Source organism: Lineus longissimus, chromosome 2 (genome assembly GCF_910592395.1).
Source record: "Lineus longissimus chromosome 2, tnLinLong1.2, whole genome shotgun sequence".
Classification (NCBI taxonomy): domain Eukaryota; kingdom Metazoa; phylum Nemertea; class Pilidiophora; order Heteronemertea; family Lineidae; genus Lineus; species Lineus longissimus.
The window spans coordinates 12,012,842-12,034,274 of NC_088309.1; the positions used below are offsets into that span (position 1 = coordinate 12,012,842).

The following is a 21,433-nucleotide window of genomic DNA, read 5'->3' on the forward strand; positions in this document are numbered from 1 at the left end:
ATTTTCAGCGCGCAGCTCGTTCTCGCGAGAAAGCAGGTGCGCGCGGCTTGCTAGCAGAAGTCATTCTTTTTTTCTTTGCAAACGTTATTATTACGTACAGATACATTCTTGATTTTCAGTTTGAAGTGAATATTCATCAGGATAAAGGCACAAAGCTGACGTCTATATTAAGATATATGTACAGATATTTGTAAAGAATCTAAAGATTCCTCTCCCCCTGACATGCCTGACACTCGCGTCGCGACAGTGTCAGTGACGTGCACGTGCACTATGACTATCACGACACGCCTTCGCCTTGTACATGCATGCATATAAATTGTGTGTACTGTTGTAGTGTAGATAGAACATGTAGAATGTAACGTACGACACGTGACGATTTCGAAGAAGTTTGTTTTGGCACTGACCACTAGTAATGCGTTTCACCTTGAACAAAGGATCACTGTGTAACGGGCATTGTCCGAAATCAACTTAGGCCTTCTGACTTGTTCTGAGTGTCGTGTGCCCATTTGATTTGATGTTTTGACGGTGATTCGTCTTCTTCGAAAAGCCAATTTTTTTAACTTGACCCTCAACTCAAACTGCTCAAGCCTTCGATCAACTCCTCCATCCTGGACTCCGTTACACCATTGACACAATACGCAGATCTGCCTGTAAGTTGGTTCTGTTATTCCTAACTAGATAGATAGATGGCACACAACCGCCGATATTAACCAATGCAAAGGCTTGTAATGTAACCAGAGTGCCCTTTGATCAGCTGATTTTTTATTTGCACATGTCAATGCATGCTGAACTCATTTCGGTCAGTTGGCCACGGCGTGACAGTGACAGAATGACAAACACAGTAGAGTAATGGGGCATTAGGGAAAAAACATTCACAATTTCATTTCACGGTTATAAAGGGTAGTTCAGTCACACAACATTGGCATTGCCATTAGACTGTTAGTGTTATTGTTCAATTGTTGGTCCTGGAAAAAAAGTATCATTATTTTAATATTTACAAGATTTTTTGCTGGCAGTGGCACACCATATTTATCTTCTCTCACATGAATAAGTATTTGATAAAGTTGTTGTTCATAATACATTCTTTTATTTAAGGATCGGGATGGCCTTCAATAAGTTCATGCACCCAAAAAATCCATATCGCTCAAGGAAACCGGATTTCAAAGATCTAGCACTAAAATATGAGGAATTCAGGAAGTACTCAACTCAAGATACTGGAGGAAAGGTTCACCTAGATTTCAAAGCGCCTGAATGTCTTCGAGCATTGAGCTGGGCATTGCTGAAAAACGACTTTGATATAGACGTCGATATGCCTTTAGAAAGACTCATACCTACCATTCCTCTGAGATTAAATTATATTCTTTGGCTGAAGGATATAATTGGAGAGAAAACTGATGTCCACGGCATTGATATTGGTAGGTGTACGATTGCTTGCCGCAGTCGTCTATCTTTTTACATGCTGTCCCCCAGATAAAAGGATGCCTGCCACAAATAAAAAGGATACTTATGCCTGTTACCCAAATCAGAGCTTTCAAACCTTTGAGGTAATTGTAGGGGGGACGAAGGAGGGGGGCATCAAGGAGCAAATAAAAAGTGAAATGATCCTAAGCCAACATCATGACTTCGAGCTGGGAATATGAGTATCAGAAATTATGATTTATAATACAATTCTGGGCAGATGTCGGCACTGGGGAGGCGGGGGGTCAAAAGTTGGTGGCATTTCTATTTCACCGGAACGGGAGAAACGAAATCATCTTACTCTTAGTCAATGTCTTATTACAATTTTCCAGACATTCACAGGTGAAAATATAACAATAATTGATGAGTATGTGTTTGTGATTTTATTCCTCTTTATTTCATAACACATTCTTTTTGGCTGATGAACAGATGTGCTAATGTTTGCATTGAGCCTACTGTCATTCAATATTGAGCCTATGGTTGTCTATCGTCATCTGTCTCCAGGAAAATTGAATTTTGAAGGTTTTTCCTATGAGTACATTTATAATTATAGAACTTCTGATTTTATCAAATCAGTAAAATATTAGTTATAATACATTCGTAGACTTGGCTTCATATTCTTTATAGGTTGCGGGGCTTCCTGTGTTTATCCCTTGTTGGCCAGCAAAATGTATGGATGGAAGATGGTGACTACAGAAGTTGATGACTTGAATCTCACGTATGCAAAACGGAATGTTGAAAAGAATGAAATGGGGGAAAGTATCAGAGGTAAAATCGCTGTGAAAAGTAACAAGGAATTCATAGCCAGAACACAGGCATTTCAATTCGTTGTTTTAAATCTCCCAACAGACGCAGAGCCACAACTGCACCAAATTGTTCAGCACAGAGCAGATATGGCCTGCGGAATATTACACAGCTGACGACACTTTGTATCCCAGCTAACTTTTTATCCAACTATTCAACACAGAATGGGTGCATGCTATCCCGAATCTATGCTTGAAGTATGACCAGAATCTCATCTTTTGTTATAAAAAAAGATGTACTTAAATTATTACTTCGAGGGATGTCTGCATTGCCTTCAGGATCTCTTCAAACCCTGTTCCACAGTTTTTAGCTTAGCGTTCGCTCTGAACTTGAGGGGGTTCTTCACCAGGGAATATTCCTCCTTCAAGGCGGGTCAAGTGTGTGTTTGCATGCCACTATGGTTAGGCGCCAATTGGGTTTATTGGCCTTGTGACTGGGTCTTTGGCCAGAGGTAGACTCAATGCAAGCTACTCATATTTCTCACTTAGTGCGGTCGTTTGTTTGCCCTGGCATAGATACAAGATATAATACAAGGAACCTCGGTTTTAAGTCTCATTCAAAAGACTGTGAAGAGCCAGGAATTTTATTTCCTTGGAAGACACGCCGGTTCATCCAGAAATACAATCCAGGGTTCCCCCGGGATCGAACCCTGGCCCTATTGCGTTGATAGAAGCCAGCAGTGTTAACCTCTTAGTATGAGGCTTCTCAAAGTACAGTGACACAGCCTTTCTTACACTCGACTCATCTTTTAAAAGTGAATGCAGGGTTTATAATAATAATTTTGCAGTTGTGGAAGTAAAGGAGGGATCGGGACTGTCGAACCTTCTTGAAACAGAAAACTGCAACTTTGACTTCTGTATGTGTAATCCACCGTTCTTCGAGAGTAATATTGAAGCATATGGTTTGACATCGTCACGGAAACCAGATCGTGCCGAGCCCAAGTCTGTGAGTACGGCAAGTGAGCATGAGAGCATTGTAGAAGGTGGGGAGGTGGCATATGTCCAGCAGATGATAACAGATAGTCTACAGCTACGTAACCGAATCAGGTGAGTACCATTATCTCAATCTCGGGTGAACATTTGGCTCCCTCTCCTTCAGCATGTATGGATATTGTGATTGATTTTGCAATGTAACTTTGCCAAATTTAATTCATTTTTTCAAGTAAAAGTGTCAATTTTCAGAGTGTATACTACTATGTTGGGCAAGAAGAAAAGTGCTGGTGTTCTCAAAAATGAACTACAAACTAAAAAGGTGAGGTTTTCTCAGGATCATTCTCTCATGTATTTTTGCAACTTAGGTCTTCAAATGTAGTAGTCAACTTCTATATGATTTACGATCCTGATGAAATGACTTTATTTAAAATTGGTTCAAAATCTCAATGTTATCTTGTCTAGAAATTAGAAATTTATGATAATCTTGCAAGTGTCCCATTTGACACTCTCTCACAATGATGCAAAAGCAAGGTGATTTAGTTGAAATCAACTTTTGTATCACCACTGACCAGGGTCAGACCTTGGAATTCATGTACAACTGGTTACAAAAAATCAGATTCTGGATAATCAGAAATGTGCTGGAATTATAGAAAAAAATATTTTGACTCGACATGCTAGAATCCAGATTGGGTTTAGACTTACTAGTCTCTGCTTGGTATCGATAATTTTGAGAAAGAATGCAAAATCAGCTTGCAGCATGACCGCCGGTTTGGCTAAAAATCAATTATTTGCTCTTGATTTTGTTGGCAAAGATATCCTTCATCTACATCCAAGAAAAAATTCGCCTTGAAATGAATGGACCTAAAGATGAACTTCCTGTTAAGAAAAGAATTTGAAACCATAAAGCAGCAATGTTTCCTTCTTTCTCCAGGATAACCAGTCACCAAGTCGCAGCATTCAAAACTTATCAAATTTTAAGCATTCTCAAATTTGAGGTTTCAGATTAAAAATGTGGCCAGCTACACATTTTGTCAAGGGAGAACCATGAGGTGGGGGCTGGCATGGTCGTTTGATGAGACAGTGAAGTTTCCAGTAAGTTTCAAAAAGTCCTATCCATCTCATGATCTAATAGTAATACTTCTTGACTGCTGGATTTTGTAAAGGAAAATGCTTTAGCAGTAAACTTTGGATGTTGGTAAAAATCACTAGAATTATCCAAAATTGGGACAATTTGATAACTTCAGTGGATAAACTATTTGAATTTTTTTTGGTTGGCAGTCTGCATTCTGAACCTCTTGTGAAGTTTACCTTGTTTTCGTTTTCAGTCCTGTCCCTTCAGTACCCAGAAGAAGCCCCGTCCACAGCAGCCTCTAGTGTTCACAGTTAAACCTAGTAAAATTGAATGTACTGTTGATAGGATAGGTCAAGAGGTGAAAAAGATAATTGAGGATCTCAAGGTGAGCATGTTTTGGCCATTGTTCTTTGACTTTGAGTTGACATTGTATTATGTTGAGGGATCATCTTATGTGAGCCACACCCAGACCCTACTTCGTTGTACAATGTGTCTGAGATTGATCTGATTTAGTTTTATTTAAACCAGCGTCGGGATATTTTTTTTTAAATTAGTCATCTGTTCTTCCGTATTTTCATTCAAATACTGTGGATCGGGCTCACCTGGACTGACTAGGAAACGAACCCAGGACCTCAAAGTGACATGCACTGTTGTTTCCATTGTGCCACTTTGACAACCCTTGTACAATTGACCAAGACTACTGTTTAAAAAACACTTGCATGTTGTTTTCACTTAAATATGTGTCGGGTGGACCAGCCAACATTGTATGGTAATAAACTATGTGGACAAGACTTTGTGTGCATCAGTTTGTGGCCCAAAACAAACAGCACTTTCTATCTTGTGGATTGCTCTCTTTGGCTTTTGTCTTGATGAGTCTGAAGGAACAGGTTGCTATACGCATACTTCATGACCACCACTTATTAACTACGGTATTCAGCAGCCTCCTCAGTCAGCGATGTTGAAAATTTTGTTTATTCTTTCAGATTGAACATACTGTTGTCATGTCTAGTAGTGTAGTTTGGAGCGTTTCTGCAACTGCTCGGGAGAATACCTGGAGTCATTCACGGCGTAAAAGACGAGAAGAAGCAAGGAGACAAAGCGAGGGTGGTAAATGTGCCAAATTAGACAGTGGAGAATCGGCTCACCTAGTTGTTGATGAGGGGACCAGCAAGAGTGAGGGAAAAAGTGGAACTAAAATTGACTCTGAATTGGGTAAATGTGCCGAAAAAATGAATTCTGATTCTAGTAATGAAGAGCCTAGTGGAGTTGCAGACAATATGGACATTTCTGAAGTTGACAATGAAGATTCAAATGAGGGAGAAATCGATAGAGACAAAAAGTTATCAGAACAGGACAGTGTTGGCTCTGGGGTATCAAGTGAGGCAAGGACTGGCAGTTTGGTTCCTATGGTGGATGAAACAGAGAAAACGTGTCCTGATGAATGGATTGAAGAGGGAAATGGTGCTGATTTGGAAAATGCAGCGACGTCTGCTAAATGTGCTTTAGGGAAGAAGAAGGAAAGTATGCCACTGTTTAAATGTTGGGTTTCTGTCAGGAAAGAAAAACCAGGGATAATACTTGAGATGAAGTGGATGCGAGGAACTTCAAAGGAAGCCTTGCATCAACTGTTTCAGTACTTCAAAAATCATTTCAGGTGATAAGTCTCTTTATTTTGTATGGTCTTCATTTTGTATGCTCTTCATTTTGCTTGTTCTGTTCATGATTAGTGAAATCACGATGGTAATTAAACCATTGCTGTTTGAATGAAATGGCCAGGGCCATTGTGCTCACCTCATGTGGAGGAAAGATGGATAAAGAGCATGGTCTTGTGTCATGTAGTGTTAGGTTTGATGTAGGTCCAAGCAATTACAATTTCCCCAAAATGGCCAATTTACAGTACATTCGACCTCTGTGACCTTGAAAAGTAGGTCAAATCAAAGAAGACCCGGGTGACACATTGAATGGTTGTTAGAATTAGATGTACCTATGATATAAAATTGGTGCCAATCGGGCAAGTCATTACTAGGAATAATGGCATTTTGAAGAATTTAGGATTTGGCCCCCTCCCTGGAGGCCAAACGGCAAATCAGATCGCACCAAACTTCGGTACCTGAGATCACCTGACCAAGGGGTACATGTGTACTTAATTTGTGATCAATAGTCATTGCAGTTAAGAAACGTGCCATTGTTACGGCCTGACGGCGAATTTACGCCATTTGACCTCTGTGACCTTGACAAGAAGGTCAAATTAAAAACCTGTGTGACATATACTGTATGGTGGTTAGATGTACCCATGATATCAAATTGGTGGCAATCGGGCAAGAAGTTAAGGAATAATCACATTTTTAAGGTTTTTGGATTTTGCCCCCTGGTGGTCAAGTGGTGAATCATATTGGACCAAACTTCGGTCCCTGAGATCACCTGACTAAGGGGTAAATGTGTACCAAATTTGGTATCAATAGTCATTGCAGTTTAGAAACGTGCCATCGTTACATCCTAACGGCCAATTTACACCATTTGACCTCTGTGACCTTGAAAAGGAGGTCAAATCAAAAACCCGGAGGATATATGATGCACCTTTGCTAGAAGTACCTACCATATTTTTTTCAAAATTTCCCGACTACTATTGAGGGAGATATTGCATATTTTCACTTTTAACGTTTGGCCCCCTGGTGGCCAAACCATGAAACGAATCGGACCGAAACTTGGTCTCCCAGGTGTCATTACATAAGGGTACATGTGTACCAAGTTTCAACTCAATAGCTCTAACAGTTACGAAACGTGCCCTGCTAACGGACGACGGACGACGACGACGACGACGACGACGACGACGACGACGACGACGACGACGACGACGGACGACGGACGCCACGGTATGGGATAAGCTCACCTCTGCTAAGAGGTGAGCTAAAAATGAGAGTTATGAATTTTGCTGCGTTTTTTGGCCAAAGCCAAAACTCATGAAGTTGGCTTGGTCTTCCTCGCGGAAAATACCTTCCCCTATTTTCTCAGGCCTTTCGAGGGCATAAGATTGTGTCCACTGTTCCACCATTTTATACCATGAAGAAAACACCATCTATCAGTGGAAATACAATACAGAGGGTGTGGTGAGTGGGGAATTTATTGAGTCGAATATAAATTCTAAAATCATAGCAGATTACTAGTAACTGGTTTAATATATGCTATAGACCAGAAAATAGGAAGGAAGAGATTTTGAATCTCATATATATTGTGAAATATGGTGAAACCGATGCATATTGGAAATGAAAGGATGGCGAAGCCAAATCAGAAAGTGGTAAGCAATTGATGACAACAGCTATTGTGCCCGAAATTCCGAGTCAAAAAAGTGCCGACGCAAACATCGAAAGTTATGCACAGAGGATGCTGTACATTATCAACAATAATACAGTGGAACCCCGGTAACACGACCACCCAAGGGACTAAGCCGAAGTGGTCGTGTTACCGGGGTGGTCGCGTTAGTGAATTTAAGAATCATAAGTAGGTTTTCCCGCCAAAACATCGTCCTGCTCTGTGTACATTGACATGCATGAATGACTACGCCACCGGGTGATTCGATAATTTTGTGTGTATATTACGAATAAAAAATCATTTTCTTGAGTGTTTTGCGTTTAATTTGCAACTTATGTAAATGAGTAAATAAACTGACGAGAGCTAATTAGACCAAACATTACATTAAAACTTGAGCATGCTAATTAGAACAAGCATGTAATTCACACCATCGGCAGCTGCCCTTCTTGATGTCAAGCTAATATTCCCGCTAACATTGAGAGAGGTGATGTGAGAAGATGTTGAGAATTCTTCCTGATGTCTTCCTGCTTTAACTTCAGCCAATTTGAACTGGTACTGATTAAATCATCTTTTTAATAACGTATTTTATCAACATTACGACGTAGTGAGCATTCTTCACTTGAGTATCGGTACTCTTACTAATCAACATAATTTATTTGTCCTAAAAACTACGTGTGCATGCCTCTTGACATCATTTAATACTAAATGATGAAAACACAAACCGTGAGTCGAAAAGAAAGTTTATTCTTCATTTTATTTGCGTTTACATTTGATCAAACTCACTTACACATCATTTATTTTCATATGGATTCCCATGTGTTCGAGGTGCTAATTATCAACACGGATTTGCGAGAAGGTGCCAATTGATACGATGCGGTCATGGTTGATTACGGCAATTAGGCCTCATGGTCGCGTTAGCGGGGTTAATTTGCAGTTTGGGACCGACCAAGCTGGTGGTCGCGGTCTGGGTACCGGGGTGGTCGTGTTAGCGAGGGCCAGTTAATGGGAATTAGAGAGAAAACCATTCGGGACCGGAGAATTTTGGTCGTGTTCGCGGGGTGGTCGCGTTACTGAGGTGGTCGCCGACCGGGGTTCCACTGTATATAATTAATAAACTTCTGTTTTATCATATATGATATATATACTTTTATTGTATGTATATTCATTTTGTTGGTGAAATATGATAGGAAATGTTGTGAACTAAGATTAGCACTTTGTGTTTTTAACTGAAAACGCAGATGATTTGCAGTTGCTAATTACAGGTGCGCCACTCCAGGTATGTCTTGCACACTGAATGAATACTTGTTGTAAAGACAGATTAGCAAATATTATTCATGGTGTTTGTAGATTAGAGTTGAAATTTTAGCGAGTCCTGTTTACAGTCCACCATTGTCATTTTTACTCGTCATAAAATTGACAGTCATCAATTTTGCTGACACTCGAACCACTGTTCATTTATGAAAATATGAAAAGATGGTCTCTGCAATACACCAAAATAAAAAGTACCAAATTAACAGAAAAATCAACAGATGTATAAAACTTTATGAGCCTTGAAAATAATCACAGTTACCATAATCCTTTCTCATTATTTAGCGACTAGAATTTCAATTCCACAGCTGATTTCTGACTGCAAGGTTGCCAATACAGCTGTACAGCTTGTCCACATATAGAATGGTGGAATACTGCTATATTAGGAACTATTTAAAACTATTTTTTCACAGCTTTGTCTTCATGAAACCGTGAAATGCGGAATGGAGTCGTATCATAACTTGGCTTGCTATCTGTAGCCATCTCAGCCATCAGCTTTCCAACTGAGGGGGCAATTTTGAATCCATGACCTGCAACAAAATGAACATTATTCATATAGTAATTTAAAGGTGACATAATTCACAGAAGTACCGGACCATTTAGGCTTGTCTGTTTCCTCAAGACATGTATTGTAACATACTTGTACGTTATCAAAGCTGATGTTCTTACTCTGTGTGATGTGAGTTTCCATCCAGAATAATCTAAAATGTTCAGTTGGCTATTACTTTGTCTCCTTGAGCCTTACCTGTGAATCCAGTAGCAATCAAGATATTCTTGTTTTGAGGATGACTGTCGAGGATGAAATCAACATCTTTAGATTTCTGCGGAGTAAAGAGAGTTTTTGTAAATGTTTCTGCATTGTATCCACCCATATTCTGTCACATCTCAGTGAATATCTAATGAAGTGATAGGCATCAGGCTATTTGGGGGATATCTAAAAGACATCAGTTTGATATCTATTTGATAACCAATTGATGTCCATTTGATATCAATCCAACAAGCAAGGTGTGTTCTGGACATCACCAGATTTTCCCTGTGTATGTTAGATGTCTTAAACAGGAATTCTAAAACACCTGTGTTTAGAATGAACCACACCTTATGGTCAGGCAACCAAAACCACTAGGGTTGGTGCAAAATATGGAAGCAGTTGAAAAGCATTTTAAAACACATTATTCGTTGTTTAATTTGAGATGTTTTAGAATAGAACTAGATACCTCACTGTATAGGTATTGCTTGTCTCACTAGCAGTGCTCAGGTGGCGCCAAAAAGTTGGCCAAATCCTCGACTCGCCCACTGTTCAGGACTACATTTTAGCTCCAACCTTACGGTTTTCGTCAGACAACCAATACCTCAATTTTGGTATCAATTCCTTAAGTGGAATTGTTAAAATTGCAATTCATCCATCATGTTCATCCATTATGTTCTAGGGATTAATAAATAGGTTATTATTTCACATCAAGGTTAGTTGATCTTTTTAGAGATAATCATGGACATTGAAATGGCATCTATGTATGCACAAGTCTACTCAGTTGTGAGGTCTACCCTTGCACCCCTTGCCATATTTTAGACAACCAGGACATATATCATGTACATTTACTTAATTTCACAGCAGATAAAAGTACAGTCGCCTTCAACAACTTCTGAGTTTATTTCAAAGAAAAGAAGAAGTTACAAGGATCTTACCGTGTACATGCAGTACTCAATGATACTGGGTGTGTCTTCAAGTCCAGGTAAATACTTCCTTATGTAATTGACAACAACCTCCCTATACTGGTCATGTTGGTCACTGACCGAGTTTCTTGAATCGGGATCACAATACTTAGGTATATTCTGATTGATTGCAACCTTTGAAAATGAAAAACATTTTAAGTGCATTTCAAAGTTAATAGATTCAGTGGGAGCAGTTCTTCGAATCATGTACACCGAGATGTGTTGGAAATGTCCTCATCCCTCCCCTAAGGAAAAATTATAAGAATGATGAATGGACTCCCTCTGGAGTCTAGTATCCTTAATGCTGTTGATGCCTCTTTTAACTGGTTCGTTCAATGAAAAAACGTCTTAAGAAATGTTTGACACAAGAACCTAGGATTAAGTGTTGTCTGATCTCCCTTTGTAATTAGGCTGAAACAGAATCTTTTACAATCAAAAAGGTTCAAGAAATATCTACAGCAGTATAGCATAAACCTGGACATCTTTTGTTGGAATTTGGAAAAATATTATTGTGCAAGTGCAAAAACAAACGGCAAGCTCATGAAAGTGTACGGTGAAGTCTGCAGTGTGCAGACTCATGCATAACATTACTGCACTGGAACGAGGAAAATGGTTGCTACCCACTGGCCCCCTATCGGGCACTTATACCTGGCAAAAACATATATTACAGAGTTTGGCATCAGTTTGTATACACAAAGTTTTTTGTTGAATTAAATCTGCAATTGCACAGTAACGATTGAATTGTATAACCAATGAATCGAACAGACGAATCATTCGAAAAATTAATAGTTTACAATTTTTCTCTGTCGGATACAACACACAGAAACCATCAGTTTATTCCAAGGCAAATATCTTCCCTGTCAAAGTCAAAGGAAAAATAGAAAAGTTCAGAAGCCGGCTACCATGAGGCCAATACACCTCCACACAAAGACTAATCATAATGGTACTGGGCTAAGTACAGTGATGTGTCCAAGTCCCAATGGACTATTGGATGCTCAGATATTTACCTTACATAGGCCAGGATATTCTAGGGATGGTACAAGGTAGGCAATTCCCTCACTGGACCGATGTACTATCACTGGAAAACCGTTCTTGACTGTGTGCTGTTCTGGATCTTTCGATTTCCAGTAATACACTGGTATACTCATTGGCTGCAAAAGGTACAAACTATTGACAAGAGGTCTCCGAGCTTCTAAGATTTCCCAGCCCATTGTCCAACTCTAAGATCGGGTGGCCATAAAAAATTTCCCTGACTTGAGGGTTGATACTTTTAAGTATTGATACTAAGTTAATACTTATAAATAATGGTCACTGATATAAAGTACACTGTAAAATATAAATAAATTTGGTATGTCCGAAACATTTTAAAGAGCGTCTACTCTTGTTATTTTAGACTTAAAACGAAATTTGCTCTACCAAACTCTCGGGAATATCTGTCGTATCATAATCTTGAAAAATAATGCCATACAAAAAAAAACTGCGCTCAACTGTCCTGCATCACCTGAAACTACATTTGCTGTACCATAATGGGTAAATGAAGTCCAAGCTAGAACTTCCAAGATTTTTCCAGCTGTTATGATGTGGAACTTACAGTAATGGGTAAATCTAGTCCAAGAGCTTCCGAGACTTTCCCCGCCCAAGGTCCAGCAGTGATGATAATCTTCCTGGCGTGGAAATCACCTGCTGTTGTGGAAACCTTGATGGTATCCTTTTCTTGGAGAAGCTCTGTCATCTTTGTTCCATCACGGATTTCGCCTCCATATTTCTTGACAAGGTTCTGCAAAGGATCATCAAACAAAATACTGTACAATTGATAAATCAACCGAGACTTACCTGTAAGTTGAAGGTTGATTGGAATTCTATCGAGCTATCGATCACGTGCGGGATCACATGCCCGCCCAAGTTTAATTTTTTGGGTTATGTTGTGATATGATACCCTTCCCGTGATCCCTTTACGTGTTCCTGAGGCTTTCGACGCTTTAAAGACTGACTGCTGATCTACTACGCGTATCTCGTGACCTAGTGAAGTGATTGATAGTGAGATAGAATTGATATTAATGTTCTAATGCAATGCCATGAACTTTCTATCCCACAGATGGTACCAGCATCAAGAATGACTATTATCTCATCTGCAAGAGACGACCACTGTGTTAAAGGAGTTGGCTATCCTGCTATAAGTATAAGGCGTTATCACAGACCACCGTTGCATCTTTGTGTGAAGGACCTGTTAACAAGTGTTGAAAAAACTAGATGCAAGGAGAGTTGTAATCGTGATACTCTAGATATGAAGATCATGAATCAATTATAGTTAATACTCCAGATATGGACACAATGAGACCAGCAGAGTTGTGATTGCTTCAGCACTACTCAAGATATGAATACAATGACTCGATGAGTGGTGATGGTTGAAACACTACTCCAGATATGAAGACAATGAGATGCTGAGAGTGATGTTAGTTAAGACACTAATCCACATATGAAGACAATGACACAATGAGAGTAGTGATTGTCGAAGCACTAATCCACATATGAAGACAATGACACAATGAGAGTAGTGATTGTCGAAGCACTAATCCACATATGAAGACAATGACACAATGACAGCGGTGATCGTCGAAGCACTAATCCACATATGAAGACAATGACACAATGACAGTGGTGATGGTCGAGGCAATACTAATATTCCACATGAAGACAATGACACAATGAGAGTGGTGATGGTTGAGGCAATACTAATATTCCACATATGAAGACAATGACACAATGACAGTGGTGATGGTTGAGGTACTACTCCAGATATGAAGACAATGAGGGTGGTGTGATGGTCGAGGCAATACTAATATTCCACATGAAGACAATGACACAATGAGGGTGGTGATGGTCGAGGCAATACTAATATTCCACATATGAAGACAATGACACAATGACAGTGGTGATGGTCGAGGCAATACTAATATTCCACATATGAAGACAATGACACAATGACAGTGGTGATGGTCGAGGCAATACTAATATTCCACATGAAGACAATGACACAATGAGGGTGGTGATGGTCGAGGCAATACTAATATTCCACATATGAAGACAATGACACAATGACAGTGGTGATGGTCGAGGCAATACTAATATTCCACATGCAGACAATGACACAATGAGGGTGGTGATGGTCGAGGCAATACTAATATTCCACATATGAAGACAATGACACAATGAGGGTGGTGATGGTCGAGGCAATACTAATATTCCACATATGAAGACAATGACACAATGAGAGTGATGATGGTTGAGGTACTACTCCAGATATGAAGACAATGACACAGTGAGGGTTGAGGTACTACTCCAGATATGAAGACAATGAGGGTGGTTATGGTCGAGGCAATACTAATATTCCACATATGAAGACAATGACACAATGAGAGTGGTGATGGTTGAGGCAATACTTATATTCCACATATGAAGACAATGACACAATGAGAGTGGTGATGGTTGAGGCAATACTAATATTCCACATATGAAGACAATGACACAATGAGAGTGGTGATGGTTGAGGCAATACTTATATTCCACATATGAAGACAATGACGCAATGAGAGTGGTGATGGTTGAGGCAATACTAATATTCCACATATGAAGACAATGACACAATGAGGGCGGTGATGGTTGAGGTACTACTCCAGATATGAAGACAATGAGGGTGACGTGATGGTCGAGGCAATACTAATATTCCACATATGAAGACAATGACACAATGAGAGTGGTAATGGTCGAGGCGATACTAATATTCCACATATGAAGACAATGACACAATGAGGGTGGTGATGGTTGAGGTACTACTCCAGATATGAAGACAATGACACAATGAGGGTAGTGATGGTCGAGGCAATACTAATATTCCACAAGACAATGACACAATGAGAGTGGTGATGATTGAGGCACTACTCCAGATATGAAGACAATAGCACAATGAGAGTGGTGATGATTGAGGCACTACTCAAGATATGAAGACAATGGCACAATGAGATTGGTGATGGTTGAGGCACTACTCCAGATATGAAGACAATGACACAATGAGAGTGGTGATGGTTGAGGCACTACTCCAGATATGAAGACAATAGCACAATGAGCTGAGTGGTGATGATTGAGGCACTACTCAAGATATGAAGACAATGGCACAATGAGATTGGTGATGGTTGAGGCACTAATCCAGATATGAAGACAATGACACAATGAGAGTGGTGATGGTTGAGGCACTACTCCAGATATGAAGACAATGGCACAATTAGTGGTGATGGTCGAGGCACTACTCCAGATATGAAAACAATGACACAATGAGAGTGGTGATGGTTGAGGCACTACTCCAGATATGAAGACAATGAAACAATGAGATTGGTGATAATTGAGGCACTACTCCAGTTATGAAGACAATGACTCAATGAGAGTGGTGATGTTTGAGGCTATTCTGAATATATGAAGGCAAAGGCACAATGAGAGTGGTGATGATCGAGGCACTACTCCAGATATGAAGACAATAGTAGAATTAGAGTGGTGATGGTTGAAGCACCATTCCAGGCCAGATATGAAGACAATGGCACAATAAGAATGGTGATGTTTGAGGCTGTTCTGGATATATGAAGACAAAGACACCATGAGAGTGGAGATGGTTTGATTACTCGGGCAGAAGCTAGCGAGTCCAACTAGTTTTTGTGAATAATATGCACTGTTGGTGAAGTGCAAGTGCAGGGTTGGGGTGGGGGTGGGGGGGGGGGGGGGGGCTCTGGTTTGACTTTGATAAATATATTCCATGCACAAGCATGAACGGTGCTGATGAACATGAACTATGAGATAGTGAATGAGCTTATCAGTGAATTTGTCTGACCTTCTCTGGCCCCTGCCTATCTCCCTTTTAGACAATCCTGACCGACTGACCCTGTCGATGGTGATTGATTGGTTGAACCAAAACTTAAAAGCATACAAGCATGTTGTTGAAGATGGTGACTGGTCTTTGGTCGAGCCCCGGTATAATTCAGCAAGCGAATTACCTGCGACGATATTTGGAATTGGTTACCAAATCTATAATTATTATTCTGTGTGTCTCTCTTGCTGTCAGCAAACCCAGACACCCAGGATCGTTAATTGTGTGAGTTGAACACCTTTCATCTTAAAATTGCTCCTTTCCATTATTTTATAATCTCTATCTGTTAAGCTGTTTGACCCTTTTATGAACTTCCTGATTAGCACCTGGTTACTAGGCCCTATCTAATAATCGTAGATCGATACAAGATGGACGATGGCGCCACTGATGGACAGTTTATTAATCAAAAGGCCCGGAGGGCAAAGGTACACATGGTACAATAGAAATACAATGATTTTGATTGAAAGTACATAAGACATACAAAGGATACATGACAAAAGTAACAGTATAAAGTCTACTACCGGGGTCAAACCTGGAGTAGATACTAGTAGGTGGGAGAGAGGAGGTCCTTATTTTATGCGATCAGAAAAGCATTTCTGTAAAAATGATGATAGCTTCTGACAAATTCCAGGGTCCTCATTTGAAAGAAGCCAGATAAACTTATTTCCTGGTGAGAGACCTGAAAAGTTGATGTTGTTCTCATTGATAACTGAGAAAAAATCGTTCCTTGAAGCATCATATTTTGGGCAGGCAGTTAGAAAGTGAACCTCGTCTTCTATTGAAGTCCCATCACAAGAACACACCCTCTCTTCAACTTTAAGTTTTTTGTATCTACCTCTTTCAATGGCTAGATCGTGACAGCTAATGCGGAAACAACAAAGGGATCTTCTTAAAGAAAAACTTGAAATTGAAGTCAGATATTTCTCACAGCAGAGTTGCGTTTTGAAGGACCTATAAGTGCGTAATTTGTTTTTAGCATTTGGATTCCGAGAATCATCCCAAATTTCTAGCTTCCACTTTCTGTAAAATTCTTCACCTAATTTATGAACAAGACTGGAGGTTGAAACACTTTCAGCATTGTTTGCATCCAGATTCAGACAACCACAAATAAATTTTATACAAGAAAACCAAGACTGTTTTCCTTTGTTGTCTAGATCCTTACTAACTTGTAAGGCACTGGTTAAAATAGACTTCGAACTAATTTCCCCATCCACTGTGTTGAGAGACAAGGATACAGCTATGTGCTGATTGGTTGTCTTTTTATATACCGATAGTTAGTTGGTTCAGAGCCTGATATTTGGGCTGGGCTATTTACCCATTAGGGGTGAGAGTAATTAGGTATAAAGGTTGATGTTTGGAGGTTTAAAGGCAGTTCCTGGTAGCCTTTGTAGATGAGAAGTTTGAGTGACGTGAGTAATAAATGATGTGAATAGATATCCTAGTAGGTTAGCCTTTGGGTTCGAGTTCAGAGTTGCGACGTTTACGGTGACTGACTATATAAGCCCCTTTACCGCTACACAATGTAGATGGACCAATGTCTGTCGACCAATCTTTGACCAGGTTTTCAGCGTAACACAGACTTCATGAAACAATTGTCACCTGGGCAAATGCAAACACTGTGTTTTAGTTGGGCTTTACCCAGTGTTAGCTTATGGATATCTGTAATACATTTTTTATACAAATCCATCCCCTTCTGATTGATTAGTGCCCCCACCCCCCACCCCTCCACCATCATCACCACCACCACAGTGCATCTAGTCTTAAACTATCACTACCGACGCGTACACGGTATTATGTGCCGATTGTGACAATGTCTTTACATATAAAGACCGATCTAGGCTCTCTAATATATCTCACTTACTTGTATAACTGCAACACACTTTCCACCTTTTAAGATTCCGCCACTATACTCCAAAGTGCCAATAAAGTCATCCGGGTAGGTCAGGGTGGGATACCTCTGCTTGAGCTGGTCATTGGACAACACTTCATGTGGCTCTTTTACAAGGTCGAGACTGGCCCGCTTTTCTACCACATCCTGAGCGTCAGGCCGGCCCAGATTAAGTAGTCCACTTTCCCTATGATTTAGGACAAAGGGCTAGTTTAATTAAAGCTGCATGATTATGTCGGAAAAACTACAAGTTAGCAAGAATGTGAGTACAGGAACAACCTCCCTAAAAACTGCATTTTTGGACACAAAGTTATCTCAGAACGGCTCGACCTTGACATGCTTGACGGCGCACATGCTGGGCATGAGAAAAGGGCAATTTTCTGCGACCACCGATGTACAGGGGAAGCCAGAAATAATAGAAAAGTGAGCAAAAGGTAGCTCTGGGTCAGACTCTCATCGATCATTTGAGGGACGGCCTCTCAAAAGCTGCATCTTGATCCTAAATGTATTGATATTGCTCAGCTTCCAGCTGGCAGGGAGCATCCTCCAATAGCCAACGCATGGAGGCAATAGCGCTGATATTTCAGTATGCTCAAAAGTTCCTCAATGGGCGATAACGAGCGCATTTTTTATGGCGTCAATAAACGTTTAAAACGCTGATGAGATGTTAATATGGCACCGTTCAATTTAAAGCTATGGCGAAAAAAATTACGCTTTTTTCGAATCTCAATTCTACCAGAAAAGCCTCTGATTCTACCAGGTGTTGGAAGTACAGACCACTAACGACAAATGTGGCGAGCGCGTTTATCATTAACCGAGCGTTCTTTCACTGGGGGACTGCTGAGATTTCTGAAATCAGAGGGATCGGCTGTCGCGGGGTCTTCCCGGGCGGCGTGATCAACATTTTTGAGTACATGTACTAATAGCGGGAATCTCGTTCGAAAGAGACCGTCATTTGAGAGGCCGTCTTTCAAATGAGAGTGTTTCCTCGACAAGCTTATTGAAGGACCAATGAAGAGCTTATCGTGTAAATAGAAAACAATGGCAGGGAGCATCCTCCAATAGCAGGCCTTTGGATCGTTAGATATACAGGCGCCTTGAATGAGTATTATATACTATCACACTTAGATTGTAAGGAGTGTAATGAGACATAATCTGCTGTGGGAGGTTGTGGCAGGGGCTAATTTTCCCCACACCTCACTGTTACATGTCCGGCACCAAGAATGTCCGTAAAGACAAAACCTACACATAAAGTTCTTCTCCACTTTCATCTTCAATTGTTTTCCACATGTCATAGGCGTCGACCAACATTTGTTTATAGTGAGGCTGATTATAGGATTTCCTGATGATCCGAGACTGACCGCCGGAACTGCCACGGGTGGTCGGAAGAAAAAACTGGAAGAAACAAAGGCAGACCTCGTATCGTCATATAGGCAACCCGTTGCAGATGCATCCTCGAATACCAGAGTCAGTTGCATGCTCCTCTTCCCGCACACAATGTATAGCCTACTGGTGACCTGAAGCTCGGGATGCAGCAGCAGGTGAACTATTATAAGACCGGCCTGCCCCCCCCCCCCCCCACAACAAAAGGGTGGGAAGTGACCTCGAAAGGAGGCGTTTCATTCGCTAGAACAAAAGTTACAGCGGATCGGAGCATATTTCTTTTGGGCTACTGACAACTGGACAGCGATGTTTTCCCAAACCATGCTGTGTATAATTGAGTTTCCGGTGAGCCAAGTCACATAACATCCAGTTAAAAATCAAGTAAAGCTGCCTTTGGAAGTCTAGCTGATTTATTTATTTTCCTGACAATATATCACAATAAATTGATATGCATAATCAGCTCGACTAAATAGCTTATTTGATAATTTCAATAAATATTAAGTGTGCGATATTTTAAAGGGGTACGCCGCCGTTCGCAATTACTGGTAGTCCAGGACAATAAAATGTATACAAATTTTCTGAAACTTTAGTGTTGTATATCTGTCTTCACAATGGCCTTAATCAAATTTGAATTCAGTACGTACATACACAATTTGAAATTCTCAAATTCAATATTAACGAACGCGGCGACGCCTATTAGCATAGCTTAGCGTCTGCTATACTGCTGCGTCTCGGAAAATAACTTGCTGAAGTGCAATCAACATTAGATCATGCACGCGATGTGGTAAAAAGAAGCGAAGGCCAAGGCCTGATTTTGAGCAGTTAACCTACCTGTTCCAGGAGAAGTGTCCGTTTCCCCTGTTTAGCAAGATGGTAGGCAGTGGAGCTTCCTATAACACCTGCACCAACAACTATACAATCATACAGAGCCATGGTCAATTATTTAGAAAAAAAGCAAGTTTGTAGAAAAGAATCAGCAATATGTGATACAAGTACAAGGTCCTAGAAAACTCCCGGGAAAACTCGTGTCAAAAACCGTGAAAAAACAGTTTCTGGTTCGCACACGGAGTAGATAATAACAAGGCGTGGTAAAGGCACGCATATTTATAGGCCTATTCAATAATGTATGATATGACATTGGCCAAAGCCTAGATTGTCTGATCCGGTTGATATGATGACCTAATGACCGGATAAACGAAAGATCGACTGCGTGCCACTCTTTCCCTCTCTTTATTTTCTTATGATAAAGGAGCGAACCAGACCAGACGATCAGATCACATCGCTCATGACGTCATGAATGACATGACGTATTATGTACATCGAACCGGACCATGCAGGTCTAGACCAGACCAGATCACTGTCGTGCGAGTTTACACGGCAGACCAATCTAGACCGATCCGGATCGGTCAAAGGTCACTTGTAACATGTCGCTTTCTTCTATATACATGTAGATACGCATATAGAGTATATTCGAACGCCGACACTATGCTATAGCTACTCGGCCATGACCGGGTTTTTTCACTACCCGGTAAAATGATCCGCGCCTACAATCCAGTGGCCGCATCTTGGCCCCCAAGGCTTTATGTGGGTCTCGAACGCATGGGAGACCATCCTGAGATCAGGCTTTTTTTACCCCTATAATATGCCATCGAGAGGCGGAGTACATGTATATTGAAAACAACTGGTGATAGGATGATGAGAGTCGAGATGTTGTTATCTTTTTTCTGATAGTCACCAAAAGCTTTTTCAAGCCAGTTAGTGGTGAAATATTTATACAGATATTTTAAATTCCTTTTTATGGATGGGCAGACTTATTGTTTGGGGATTTCTCACTTTCCATCGAGATACACTCGTTCGTTGTGTGTTTGGTCCGGCAAGTTTTGTCTTGTTCCGGCACATCTTTAAGTTTTATTCAGTTATAAAACAGAGAGCGTTTACGCTCATTCATTCGTACGTGTTTTGTACTTGTATGAAGTATAAAGTTTAACTTTATTGCCTCCGATAGCAACTCTTTTTATGGCATGTCACCGCCAAGCTATTTACATGTATATTCATTGCCTTTTGCGTCACTTGCAGCTCCTCCTACTTAATTATACTATGCATTTATTATCCTGTTCTGTCAACCCTTTATCCTTGTAACTCGTTGTATATATAACATGTGGACAGACTAATAAAGCTGATAAAACTCGAACCTTATACCTCAATGTACCCTACTACAAGGCGTCACTGTTGTCTTTGCCCTCATTTTTGTTGTTATCAAATCTACATTGTATAGATTTTAAGTGCCAGACACACAATCTTGTGTTTTGACTGATAAATTTCATTCCATTTCCTGAACTTTCAATGCAACACTCGGCACTCAGTATAACGTGTACGAGGGGAGGAGCATGTGAATGACTCTTGTAATCGAGGACAAGATTCATACTTTTGATATATACATGTAGTTTGAAATATCGAGAAGCGGACAAATGAAAACCACTGGCGCGTGCCTCGTGGGTTGGCGGGGATGCACTGTACATCTCATCTAGGTGGCGTACATTGCATGGGCCTATAATTAAAATTATAGTAACAATACATGTACGTAATTAGTATTCAGTACCCTTTGTGGGCTTGTGATATAGTTCGAGAGTAATAAGCAACTTGTAGTTCCATTCTGA

The 21,433-nt window shown here is 40.4% G+C and overlaps 2 protein-coding genes across 4 annotated transcripts; one reads left to right on the top strand and one right to left on the bottom strand.

The window, feature by feature from the left end:
- Positions 1–45: 45 nt before the first annotated feature.
- Positions 46–6,523, top strand: LOC135482635 (RNA N6-adenosine-methyltransferase mettl16-like). 3 transcript variants are annotated; one of them, XM_064762861.1, is made up of 8 exons: positions 46–650; positions 1,096–1,415; positions 2,086–2,226; positions 3,050–3,308; positions 3,444–3,513; positions 4,197–4,286; positions 4,520–4,651; positions 5,250–6,523. In XM_064762861.1, the coding sequence occupies exons 2-8, from the start codon at positions 1,103–1,105 to the stop codon at positions 5,922–5,924; spliced, it is 1,680 nt and encodes a 559-aa protein (XP_064618931.1). In that variant the 5' UTR covers positions 46–650; positions 1,096–1,102; the 3' UTR covers positions 5,925–6,523. The 3 variants fall into 3 exon arrangements, with proteins under 3 accessions (XP_064618931.1, XP_064618930.1, XP_064618932.1); XM_064762860.1 differs by having other exon boundaries at positions 46–178; XM_064762862.1 differs by lacking the exon at positions 46–650 and having other exon boundaries at positions 662–1,415.
- Positions 6,524–8,384: 1,861 nt separating this feature from the next.
- LOC135482636 (peroxisomal sarcosine oxidase-like) lies at positions 8,385–19,849 on the bottom strand. Its single transcript, XM_064762863.1, has 8 exons — positions 19,608–19,849; positions 18,640–18,788; positions 17,367–17,580; positions 12,185–12,370; positions 11,601–11,744; positions 10,567–10,728; positions 9,629–9,704; positions 8,385–9,413 (listed from the first exon to the last, which is right to left on the bottom strand). The coding sequence occupies exons 1-8, from the start codon at positions 19,707–19,709 to the stop codon at positions 9,283–9,285; spliced, it is 1,164 nt and encodes a 387-aa protein (XP_064618933.1). The 5' UTR covers positions 19,710–19,849; the 3' UTR covers positions 8,385–9,282.
- Between the last annotated feature and the right edge of the window lie 1,584 nt (positions 19,850–21,433).

Bases quoted from the DNA above. Each gene is read 5' to 3' on its own strand.
- LOC135482635 (XM_064762860.1), top strand. The intron at 2,227-3,049 runs GTAAAATCGCTG...ATAATTTTGCAG, and splicing joins AATGGGGGAAAGTATCAGAG to TTGTGGAAGTAAAGGAGGGA. The intron at 3,309-3,443 runs GTGAGTACCATT...GTCAATTTTCAG, and splicing joins CAGCTACGTAACCGAATCAG to AGTGTATACTACTATGTTGG.
- LOC135482636 (XM_064762863.1), bottom strand. From the start codon at position 19,709: ATGGCTCTGTATGATTGTATAGTTGTTGGTGCAGGTGTTATAGGAAGC. The intron at 18,789-19,607 runs GTAGGTTAACTG...TGTTTCTTCCAG, and splicing joins GGACACTTCTCCTGGAACAG to TTTTTTCTTCCGACCACCCG. The intron at 9,705-10,566 runs GTAAGATCCTTG...TTTACTCCGCAG, and splicing joins TTGAGTACTGCATGTACACG to AAATCTAAAGATGTTGATTT.